The sequence below is a fragment of the Xyrauchen texanus genome, chromosome 2 (assembly GCF_025860055.1).
Source record: "Xyrauchen texanus isolate HMW12.3.18 chromosome 2, RBS_HiC_50CHRs, whole genome shotgun sequence".
Lineage (NCBI taxonomy): Eukaryota > Metazoa > Chordata > Actinopteri > Cypriniformes > Catostomidae > Xyrauchen > Xyrauchen texanus.
Genome location: NC_068277.1, coordinates 54,036,416 through 54,049,750, shown reverse-complemented (window position 1 = coordinate 54,049,750; position 13,335 = coordinate 54,036,416). Strand labels below are relative to the sequence as shown.

The following is a 13,335-nucleotide window of genomic DNA, read 5'->3' as shown; positions in this document are numbered from 1 at the left end:
GAACTCCAAACTGAATGTCAGAATGGGAAAGAAAGGTGATTTAAGCAATTTTGAGCGTGGCATGGTTGTTGGTGCCAGACGGCCCGGTCTGAGTATTTCACAATCTGCTCAGTTACTGGGATTTTCACGCACAACCATTTCTAGGGTTTACAAAGAATGGTGTGAAAAGGGAAAAACATCCAGTATGCGGCAGTCCTGTTGGCGAAAATGCCTTGTTGATGCTGGAGGACAGGCCGACAGGAGAATGGGCCGACTGATTCAAGCTGATAGAAGAGCAACTTTGCCTGAAATAACCACTCGTTACAACCGAGGTATGCAGCAAAGCATTTGTGAAGCCACAACACGCACAACCTTGAGGCGGATGGGCTACAACAGCAGAAGACCCCAACGGGTACCACTCATCTCCACTACAAATAGGAAAAAGAGGCTACAATTTGCAAGAGCTCACCAAAATTGGACAGTTGAAGACTGGAAAAATGTTGCCTGGTCTGATGAGTCTCGATTTCTGTTGAGACATTCAGATGGTAGAGTCAGAATTTGGCGTAAACAGAATGAGAACATGGATCCATCATGCCTTGTTACCACTGTGCAGGCTGGTGGTGGTGGTGTAATGGTGTGGGGGATGTTTTCTTGGCACACTTTAGGCCCCTTAGTGCCAATTGGGCATTGTTTAAATGCCACGGCCTACCTGAGCATTGTTTCTGACCATGTCCATCCCTTTATGGCCACCATGTACCCATCCTCTGATGGCTACTTCCAGCAGGATAATGCACCATGTCACAAAGCTCGAATCATTTCAAATTGGTTTCTTGAACATGACAATGAGTTCACTGTACTAAAATGGCCCCCACAGTCACCAGATCTCAACCCAATAGAGCATCTTGGGATGTGGTGGAACGGAGCTCGTGCCCTGGATGTGCATCCCACAAATCTCCATCAACTGCAAGATGCTATCCTATCAATATGGGCCAACATTTCTAAAGAATGCTTTCAGCACCTTGTTGAATCAATGCCACGTAGAATTAAGGCAGTTCTGAAGGTGAAAGGGGGTCAAACACAGTATTAGTATGGTGTTCCTAATAATCCTTTAGGTGAGTGTACACGATATAGCAAAATCTATATCACTTGACACTTTATAACGTCGCCACTATATAGATATATATATATATGTGTGTGTGTGTGTGTGTGTGTGTGTGTGTGTGTGTGTGTGTGTGTGATATTGCCTAGCCCTACTCATATTAAGTAAATTGAACAAGCAGTAAATCCATTTATTGATCAATTTAATCAATGTATTCAGCTTTTTTCCGAGCTTCTTTTTAGCTAAAAAAAACTAAATACAAACTAACAAAACAAAGTCACTGTTTAGCTTAATCATCACACAAAATGTATTTTATTGCATGTAATTCTGAAGCACATGCAGGGCTGGACTGGCAATCAGGCACTATGGGGCCGATCATGGGCAGACTGGCTGGCCGGTGGTGTGTCCGCTAAACGTGCCGCGATACGCAATAAATGAGCCGCCACATTATGCGGAACGTACCACAACATGGTATGTAGAAACAATTCAGACAAAACTATTCAACACGATCTAAAATTGGGACCCAGTTCTCCATTTGTCTGAACTAATGTTGAATTTTAAAGGTCTTGGGTTAAAGGAGGTCAGCAAAAAGCAGTGGGTCCACTAGAGTTAAACCTCCAAACCACCGGTTTGTTTTTACAACAAAAGATCTAACTGAACATGTTCAAGAAGGCACACCTACAGGGTGTTTGCAAAGCTGCTTATATATCCTCTTTAGTCTTAAATGTCCTGTTAGTCAGATGTTTTACGGAACCTGGTAGCATTCACACTCTTAGAAGTCAACATGTAAAAACACTGTTAAGTCTATTAACTTAATAGATTATTACTGGTTTCAGAGATGCAATTATGTTTGTGTGTATGTGTTGGGTGTGTTCTGCATTGTCCTGATATTGTGACACTAAAAGAACTATCTTTAGGTAGTTTTTTAGGAACCCAAGACATCAAACATCTGACAATTCCTGCAGTAAAAATCAGACTGAATTTATTTCCTGTCTTCGAAAGGTAGGAAGAGAGGGATGTGTGTCTCTGTGTGAGTGTATATTCAGAGTTGTTTATAGCATTTCCTGGACCTAGAGTGAACTAACGGTTTCAACATTTTGGTAAAACCCAATGTGTTTTATCATGTATGTTTACTCTCAATAAATCAGTCCTATTGGTATATCCTAAAATGAGAGATGTGCTGCCAGTGTTTTTAAATGAATTTACAGTTTTTGCTGTTATGCAAATCTAAAACTCATTTAATGATGATCAAGTGAGCAGACAGCCTCTGTGCAATAGACCAATAGAGCATCAGAGCAAGAAACACTGAACCAATGGAGTGTCCAGTTAGTTTTACGCATCAAAAGACAGGCAAACACAGGAAGGAGGAAATGTATGACAGGTGGTTTATGGGGTGAGTCATTCGAAGTGCAATAGAATATGTCTGAATAGACATATTCTTTAAAGGGGGAAGTTTAAAGGGGGAAAAAAGACCAGATTGTTAAGAGATGTTTTGCATTGTGACATCATTTTCATGATTGTCATTACCTTAATGCCATTTTAACCCATTAAAATGTTATTTGACATTTAAAAGCAGCATAAATTATTGGCAATACAACAAATACTACCATAATGTATAAGTACAACAATTAAAAAAAAAATGTGCTATTTAAATAACAGCCTTTTTTCACATTGCAGTAATAAGAATCAGATTTTTTGTATTATGGTAATGAGATGTAGGGAAAACAATGTGCTTGATTCTCACAATGCAAAAAAATCTTAATAGGCCTTAAAATATGGTTCATTTGACTTCACTCATCAATTCACTCGCCTAAATGAAAGAACTGATCATTTTTAGGCAAAGATAATGTGTGTGTCACACTGAGACAGACCCCTCTAATGCAATCCTATTAGTGGATAATACACAGCGCTGAACCTCACGTGATTACAGTCACTTCTGGTGACACTCTGATCTAACGTTCCTCTCGTCTGCCTCACCCCTCCATTCTGTTCTCGCTCTCTCTCTTTCTCCTTTAACTCCATTCGATCTCTCATGATCTCACAAAGCTTTCAGCATGGATAATATATTCCTCAGTAAAGTAAAAGCATAAGATCAAAGGCTGTATGTGCTTTTAGAGTTTCATCCTTTCTATGTCTCTCTCTCCATCATGCCCAACTCAGAACCCCTTTTACGTTACAATAACACAACACTTGAATTACCATAAAGGCCATAATGATTTTCTACCCTGCTGCTTTTGGCAAATCCAGAGCAGAAGCCACACAGAAACACAAACAAAGCATAGTTGGGCTTTGAATATTATTTTAAATATGAAATTAAAATTTTAAATAAAATATATACATATATTAGCATGTAACGATACACATATTTCACAATACGATACAATGCATAGCCTCATGATATGATAAAATCAGCACTGCATTTATTTTGTTTGATTGTTGAGAAAAACTAATAATAATACTAATATATATATATATATATATATATATATATATATATATATATATATATATATATATATACACACACACACACACACATACACATACACACTATAAGATATATAAAGATATTTCCGTTTTTTATTTTTCATAAAAATATTTCCCAACAAAACAATAATGCCACCTTACAATAATTGATTTTGAGTTTCGGTGTTTTAATATAAAATATCAATCAGAATGACGCTTCAGTGTGCCATTTGTAATTCGGTAATATGAGAGAATTGGTCAGGGGTCTGAATACTTTTGCAAGGCACTATATATATATATATATATATATATATATATATATATATATATATATATATATATAAGGATTAATGGAAAGGAGGAGGCGAGAACCGGCTTGACAATATAAATAGGATGTTAATGAAGACCTTAAACAAAAAGACAAACACACAAAGGTGTAGGACAGCTGTCCATAAATCTCTCTCTCTCTGTTGCACTGCAGCTTCCAGTTGGCCTTTATCCCTCTCTGAGGCTTGATTAGCCTGATTAGGGGTCGGGTGTGTGGAATCATGACCCAGCCCCGGCCCCGCCCTGTCACATATATGTTATGTATATACACTACCGGTCAGAACTCTTGAAACACTTGACTAAAATGTTTCTCATGATCTTAAAATCTTTTGATCTGAAGGCATATGCTTAAATGTTTGAAAATAGTTTTGTAATTGTGCCAGCATATTAATTAATTTCATTATAAATCAAAAATGTAATAATAAAAAAAAGTTTTTGAAATTAATGACTTGGACCAAATAATAAAGAAAAGCAGTCAATAAATGTCCAACATAGATGGGAACTCCTTCAATACTGTTTAAAAAGCATCCCAGGGTGATACCTCAAGTAGTTGGTTGAGAAAATGTCAATAGTACATGTCTGCAAATTCTAGGCAAAGGGTGACTACTTTGAAGATGCTAAAATATGACACAGTTATGATTTATTTTGGATTTGTTTAGTCAAAACATCCCATAGTTCCATTTATGTTATTCCATAATTTTGATGACTTTACTATTATTCTAAAATGTGAAGAAAAAATATATAATAAAGAATGAGTGTTTCAAAACTTTTTACCAGTTGTGTATATCTTGACCATAATCAATATATATATATATCTCCATATGAATTTGCTCTGAAACACCATTAAAAACAAAAATCCAATCAGAAGGGTCTATCCGTTCAACCAAACATTCACTGGCAATTTCTGAGAGTTGCCGCAAACTTGCGTTGATTCAGTTTTGTTTTTGTTTTACAGAATTTATTTGAACTTACCAACTTTAAAGCCAACTTTTCTGCACCTAATGTTTACATCAAAGATGCTACAGAACATCTCTGATATAATGCGCTCATACTTGCCAGTCACAATTGTCTTTAGGAAACTTAATAGCCAAAAAAAAAGCACATTAAAATCATTGCAACATTTATGATGTTGCTTCATTTTATATCAAAAGCAAAATCATAGTGAATGTTTCATGAAGATTTAATATACTGCCAAGCCCTAAGCCAAAGAGAGAGAAAGAAAGGAGGAAACACACACACACGCACACACATTTCCTTGTCCTGCTTGGCTCAAATCCAAATAATTTCAATTTGTGAAAGAATCTCTCCAGAGAAACATACATCAAAATAATTTATTATTTTGAAAAAAAGATTTATTCCAGCGCTCTTGAAAGAGATACATGTAGTTCAACCTTTTAGCTTGATGAGAGAAAGAGAGATATAGAGAGAGAGACAGAGAGAGGCAGGGAAGCATCTGTTGCACAGCCTCCCAAAACACATGCAAAAAATCATTCAGCATCTTTTTCTCATTTCCCCTTCTATATTATAGCCACACACACAGAAGCTACAACTGCATCTGGGCTTCCCAGCATCCATCTCTCCCCATAAGGCCATGAGCAATACAGGAAGTCTTTTTGTGGTTCTCCTTTCAGTCTGATCTGAATTCAATCCTAATATGTTTAAGATCAGGCTCAGGATTGTAGAGGCTGATCCCAAATCTATGTAAACGAGCAATCTGCAACCAGACCGTCAGGGAAAACCTCTATTTGACAAATAACCCTTCCTTAGTATTTCAAAAGTCATCCTGTTTTCATTACCACCTCCAGTGGCCAATTACAGGCCAGCAATAAAGAATAGGATGAAAGAGAGCAGGGAACAAGGCATGGATTTTACGTCCTCCACCTTCCGCCCTGTGTACACACAGCACAATCAGTGATTTCCATTAGTAAGGCCTTTTTTGATTGAAGCAGAGGAGGGTCGTACCCATTTTTGTGTGTATGTGTGTGCATGCATGCATGTAGAAAGAACTCAGTCTTCCTTTGTTCTCTCAAGGCTGCATCCAGCCATCATGTCCCATATTTCCCTCAGATCAATACTTTCCAATTACAGCAGAGCTCAGCAGCTCTAGAGTTCTGTCCCTTCCCACTGACATGATAGGCCTTATTCATCAGTTATGATGGCTCATCACATATTTATGAGCTGAGTCAGTAATTGGCCAATGAGAGTATGTACAAAAATGTGTTTCATTATTAGATATGGCCACTGGGTCATGGAGCTTCTGCAGTTAAAGAATAACACCAGACCCACCCACACACACGCATCTAAACCCAAACACACTTGTATGCAGATAAATTGGGAACACACTCAATATTTACCAAATACAAGACTGAGGAAAACAGGCACTCATTAAAATAAGCACACGAAACATTATATGAGACATAGACAGCCGTCTCCTACAACCCTGCAGTGTGAGTTTTATTGAGGGTGCAGCAGTCTTTACACAGCTTTTCTGGCTAGGGTTGCCACTGTAGGGACATTACACCTCCCCCAGAGGAAACACAGCGAGTGTGTATGAGTGAGTGTATATATAAAACTTCACCACAGAAACAGGTCGTTACATCTCAATGTGTGGCATCTAGAACTTCAAAGGTCTGCTAATATAAACACCCACTATCTGTTCTATAATACCGCCTTGGGCTACTAAAAAATATTGTGATATTCTTGAACATATACAAGCAAATACATGGTGGACCATCAGGTGCAAAGTTGAATAGTGGCCTCAGATTCCAAATGACCTCAAAAGATGGTTGCCATGGTTTTGCCATGTAGGGCATGTTTCTGGATCAACATCTGGTTGGACATCTTCTGTTGGTCCTGGAACAACATTCTTGGCAACCTTAACTATAACCAACTCTTAAAATAAAAGGGAAATTAATGGTTGATAAGAATGTTGTTGAGGCCCATAGTACCAGCCGTAGCATAATCCTTTCTCTATCCCCATACCTAAAATCTGATTGGTTGATGAAATTATGTTCCAGGACCAACAAGGATGATGCGGATCCATGGATGCCTGTGTTTTAGCGCACTGAAACAGCAATGTGATAGATTGTGAGCAGACTTATAAAGCAATGGCTTACATGCGATTGGCTAGGAATTACCCAGCTAATGAAGTGATGATGTACAGCTGCTAGTCTTCCCGCTAGAACTATGCTGCACTTCCATTTATTGCAAGAAAGTAGCGTTCCCATTTACATGCACTGTATAAGCAGCATACTCTTTACTCCAGAATACATGCTAAGTAAGCAGCTTTATCAACAGCAATGTAATTTCCCCAAAACGTTTATAATAAACATGACATAATTACAACGTTAATACAAAATATGGCATCCAAGGAAGACTTTGTTATTTTATTCTCTGTTGCTTTGCTTTATTTCCAGATATTCCAGAGTTTTTGTGTTTGTTTACTTTCTATCGCAACCTACAGCAGAACTGCGCATCAATAGTGTGGTTTCCCCTCGCATGTTAAACTCCAGGATTCCCCCAATGTACAGTGTGAGCCCATTTACACAAACATAAGGGACTGTCTGTATTTTATATTGGTGTGTATAAATGGGTATGGAGAAATCCAGGTGTTAAACCACTTTCTCTTAATCCCTTAAACGGCTAAGAAAATCTGCATTCTAGTTTACAAGACGTTTCAGAACGCTGCTTTCTGAAAAAAAAACCTGGAATAAACCGCTTTCTTAAGTGCATGCAAACGTGGTCACTGTAAGAGTCCAAGTGAACTTAGCAATGCAGTGGACTGGCTCATCAGTATGTGTTGTCCAATCACCCTCTGCTGGCAACAATTGGCTGGAAAGGTTTGCCAGGGAGCAGAGGGTGTTGGTGGGTTCTGGAAACATCTGTCTTTGCATTTCTGATATATCATGACATTGGATCAACCTGGGGCCTCCTCCTGCCTGGTCTCACAACAGGCTTTCAAAACATGCTTTTGTGCCATAAAAGTTGATCTGTTTGATAGAATTGAGAGCTAACAGATTGGAAATACTCTATGACAGAATATGTCATATGGGTGTAGTGTAGGACATGTCCATCTTTTGCAGTATTCAAGTAAAAGGTATAAAGACGCAGGGACAGGGTATGACAATCATTTATGCATTTAGCAGATGCTTTTATCCAAAGCAACTTACAGTGCATTCAGGATATACATTTTATCAGTCCATGCGGTCCCTGGAAATCGAACCCATGACCTCGTTTTGCTAGCAGCAGTTCTAACATGCTTAACTAGAATGCTTCGTAACTAGAATATTTTTGTATTGAGAATATGATTTAAACCTACACATGAATATACAAAAACTCATAGCCATATCTGGACTGTTTGAGGAGATATTAAAAAAAAAGGAGGGGGAAATCATAAAGATGTGTCCTTTCTTGCAACTCTGACATATCCTTAAGGACACAGTGTTCATAAGTGCAACTAACATTTCTGTCTGTTCTCGATGGTAACAGCAAACGTGCCTTTATACCATTTCTCCATCATTACAAATCACATGGATTCTGCATTATCGTGTCAGATAGACAGATGGCATGTCTTACTTGGCTCTCAGTGACAGTTTAGTCTCCCTTTCTGAAAGTCAGTTGGGACAAGACAGTGTGGCTGGGATTTGGGTTACATTGGCTGAAATTGTCGGTCTGGGTTGTTAGGTAAATAGACTGACCATTAATCAGTTCATAAAGTCATTTTGTGGCTGAAATAAACTGAGAAGAATGCTAAAAGAAAATAGAAAGATAAATACGGTAGTTTAAGTAAAGGTCATATTCTCCTACGAGACTAGTCGACCTATTCACAAAAGCAGATTGACCTTTGCCATTTGTCCTCAGCTGTCTGCCTCACTGGTCTTACCTTACAACGTCTAGAAGTACATTTATCAGACCTTATGTACAGTTTTTATTAAATTTAACATACATGAATGAAAGATAATCAAATCAACACTGCACTTTAAAATGTTTGTAAAACAGCACTACAGCAGGAGAATTCCCAAGAGAGAATTCCATTCTCAGCCAGCTATGAAACATTAGCATACTCAAAAAATACACAAAATGTTCACAAAAATTGGATCAGAATATGGCTAAATGTTTTAGCCTATCCAGTACACATAAACCCCACTTCACTTCCCTCCATACAAACTCTTCACAGAGAATGTAATTGTTATACCACAAATTAAATGCAGCTATTATCAGTCTGCTTACGTTAGCTATGACATTTAACACAGCAAATTCCAATGCCTCTTTGTTAGGAATGCTGAAATAAAGCATTTGTGAAGTTTTCTGCTGATGCATGGAAGCCCATATATTGAAGGAGTGACTTTCAGAAGAATAAAAAAAGTCATGACCATGTTTAGGAGGAGGTGAAATTTCTGAAATCAGGGCACAAGAAACACCTTTTTTTACCAGTTTACTTCATTTTTAAGTTTTTCATTTCATTTTTTAATTCAAGTTGTTAACTTCTATTATGTTGTGAAACTTCCTGTCAATTAAAACACTTGAAACCATCAGTTCATTCCAAAAGACACAGCAATACATCATAACCAGCCCTAAACATTCAACTGAAGATCCAGATTCTACAAATTGTCCACCATTGTCTTCGGCTTGTTTCCAAAACATAACATTGAAAGGGTTTGAGTCAGTCATGCTTCACAATGTCAAATTAATATCTGAAATGTTGACCGCCGTGTTTCAGTCCTAATCAGTTTCATGTGAGGGGTATTAGAAACACAGCTATTCAAGTGTACCCATTTGAGCCAAAGGTTGTTTTCCCTCTCTCTCTCTCTCTCTCTCTCTCTCTCTCTCTCTCTCTCTCTCTCTCTCTCTCTCTCTCAGACAGGGAGGTCAGTCCAAGAAGAATGAGCTCCAGGGTAGTAGCATAACACATTTTGATTATGACAGAAATAATTATAAGTATTATGATTATGATAACCATATATACAGTAGCTGTCTCCACAGTGGGAATGTAGCATGGTCTGTGTAGTAAGATAAAGGTGGACTAATGTTGTTGTAACTGCAGATCAAGCACAGATCACTTCTCACTGTGTAATGCGATGTATTTTTCATAAGGCACTACCTGTTTGGACACAATATACCTGACATAATGCACAAATGTGGTGTAACAGAGTTCAGTGCTTTGTCCAATGTTTCAACTTGACTGGAGTATACTTTCAACAGTGCTCAGGTGAGGTGAGGAGGGGAGATGCATATGGTGCTCTGGTGTTGGAAAAGTTTAACATTTCACGTAATTTCAGCACCACTGCGTTTATGGAACGTGCAAGATATTCAGTTTACACCAAACTTTCGTGTGCATTAAAAGGCGAAGGTCTGCGTGTGTAACTAAGGAGGGAAAGTGAGACTCGGTTTCGGCTGATTAATGGAAAACTGCCCTTTGACCGCTTTTTACATTTACAAATAACACACACAAAAACAGGTTGGAGAAAAAACACGCGTGACCCGGGTATGAGGTCGACCCTGGGGGTGTCTCTCACGAGAAGAGATGACCCGAAATCACTATATTTATACACATCTATTCATCCTTTGAATACATAAGAGAGACTAGGAAAGGTATCATACTTAGAAGCACTAAATATGTTGCATAAAGCTTAAGATACATAAATAAGAAATGCAAAGTAATCGGCAACAGTCGCAAAATGAAAGCTTTAAATGATGCGCGCGCACAGGTTGTCCCCTAATCTCGCGCCAAACGATGTTAGTAGACGTTCTTTGCTTCGCAAAATGTTTATTTTCACACACTAAACGTGTCTAATGATCCTTATTTTACTTGTAATAACACCTGGTCATCTGAGCTCATTGAGCGCTCTCCTTGTAACAGCTTTTATCAAACTGGCAAACGTTGAACTCACCTCCATGGTTGTAGATAGTCGCGCTCCAGGACACGGTCGTTGAACACAGCAACACACTTAAAACAAACAGACTTGCAACTGACTTCATGTTCTGACAATCCGCACCGCTCTTCTATTACTTCGGAGATATTCCTCAATCTCCAGACTCAGCTCAGGTCATTATACTGAAAACGTTGTAGATTGTCTCTACGCACGGCGGGAGGAGAGTAGGCTATGTTTGAAATATGATGTTTTATTTTAGTTAATTAATTTAAAGTTGTCATATTGTTGTAGTGCGCAATAGAAAATAAAATAAAACCTCGCCGATGCTCTTTTTTTCCTTTCTTTTTTCTTGGGAGTCCAGCGACAATATCCAACAGAATTCAGTGAATTCAGAAACAAATTCCACTCGACTCCATGAAACCGTTCAACTTTTCCGAAGTTCAATCCAATGTGCGATTCATTAGCTATCAGAACCGTAAAGCAGCAGAGGCGCGTGTAGTCTTGCTTTCAAATCCCACAGTCCGTGCACTGGCTGCTTAACACACATTCAGTAGTCCCGTAAAATCAACCGGATACTCCAGTCCGAACGAATAATATCAAAATAGGTCCAACGTGTAATTTCAGACGCATATACAAAACAGAATCAAATGTACCAATATTAGAAAGGAATCCAAAAAAGCACGAATTTGCTTCACAGGCAATCTCTATCGCCAACACTGAGAGGTTACAGTCAAATCCTAGTGCCCCTGCCCCGCCCCATTTACGACGTCACAACAACAGGTAAGTGCCTTGAGGCTTAAGATCTTATGGAACTTACATTAGTCTATAATAATTAAATCATTCGGGGTTTTTTATTATTATTATTTATACAATTTAACATGAATCTATTTATTCATATATTCATAATATTTAAAAATGTAATAAACTTGAAAATATTAAATGTGTCCCAATTCGTAGATAATAGTTAGGTGGCACGAGGTGCTGTCAAAATTTATATTTCGTTGTATGATATGATTCTTGTGCATGTCCAATGAGACGGGCATAAAGGGAGTGCTTTGATAAATCCACTCTTATTCTCGACAAAGGCACCGGGGAGGGCGGATTTGCACAGGCCATGACCCGCTGTCCATCTGCCTCTTTGTAATCCACGCAAGAACAAGGACAAACCTTTCCGGATTTCACGGGGCAACAGTACAAAGGCCAGCGAATCTAGGAGGCAGCGAGTGGTCAAATGTGACGGAGTAATAATTGGACTGAATAGTCTAGATACATTTTTTCTTTTAAAAAAAAAAAAAAAAATACAGAGTAATTTTCAGGTCAATCCTGGATTGCTCAAAAATCTAATTCCGTCACGATGACTTCCGTTTGAACGATGATTTCAGCAAGAAGGAGCAATGTTACTACAGATAATACCCAGTAATGCACAATTATAGATAAAACGAAACTCTAGACGCCCTCTTCTGGGCAGGTGTAGGCCTACATCTTGTTTTAGGGTCAGGCCAAGAGAAGTGTATAGGCCTATACAGTATGTAGCCTACTGTGAAAGAAAAAAATGTATTGTAATTTTAACGAGAAAGATTGTAAAAATGCCCGGAACAGCTGTTGCGTCCATGAGTTTGAATTTCCGCTGTAATGTGAGCACGTGCATGAGGCAGCGCAGTGATTTGGCGGAAGTATATATATTTATATTAATGATATATATATATCATTATTTAGAACGAAATTACTCTTAAAAAGTAAAATTAAATAAAAATAACACTTTCCCCTTAACAATAAACGAGTGATATACTTTTTTTCAATGATGTGCAACATGTTGCCTACATATCAGTAAACATCTCAAAAAATGTGTTTTGGGGTTTCATGACCCTTTAAGGTATAATATATTGATAAAGTCGAATCAGTCTGATTCCAGCCTTGCTGAAGCACAAGGTTATCCTGGAAGAAAACTTGCTTCCTTCTGCTCTGACAATTTTTCCCAACTCTGAGGATAGTTTTTTCCAGCAGGACAATGCCACACGGCCAGGTCAATCAAGGTTTGGACCAATGGCTAGCCCAATCTCCAGACCTGAACCCCATTGAAAACCTCTGGAATGTGATCAAGAGGAAGATGGATGGCCACAAGCAATCAAATAAAGCAGAACTTCTTGAATTTTTGCACCAGGAGTGGCATAATGTCACCCAACAGCAATGTGAAAGACTGGTAGAGATCATGCCAAGACACATGAAAGTTGTGATTGGAAATCAGGATTATTCCACCAAATATTGATTTCAGAACTCTTACTAAGTTATGTGTTGTTTAAAAATAAATATGAACTTGTTTTCTTTGCATTATTTGTGGTCTGAAAACACTGTATCTTTTTTGTTATTTTGAGTTAAGTTGTCATTTTCTGCAAATAAATGCCTTAAATGACAAAAAAATTTTTATTGTTAGAATAAAACAAAAATGTTAATTTTACCCTAACAAATAATAAATGCTTAGAAACTTATCATTTTGCAGTGGTCTCTTATATATATATATATATATTACAATTAACGTAATATTTATGTTTCTTCTTATTTTTGATATTTTGTGTATATTGTAGTTACAGTCTG

General features: G+C 37.9%; 1 protein-coding gene across 1 annotated transcript in view; it reads right to left on the bottom strand.

Moving 5' to 3' along the window:
- The window catches only part of LOC127663172 (semaphorin-4F-like), a 135,226-nt gene extending 123,761 nt beyond the window's left edge, over window positions 1–11,465 (bottom strand). Inside the window, exon 1 of the mRNA XM_052154667.1 lies at window positions 10,762–11,465. Within this exon, the coding sequence (XP_052010627.1) occupies window positions 10,762–10,849 (88 nt within the window). The 5' untranslated portion in view covers window positions 10,850–11,465. The remainder of the gene's footprint in view (window positions 1–10,761) is intronic.
- Window positions 11,466–13,335: the final 1,870 nt, after the last annotated feature.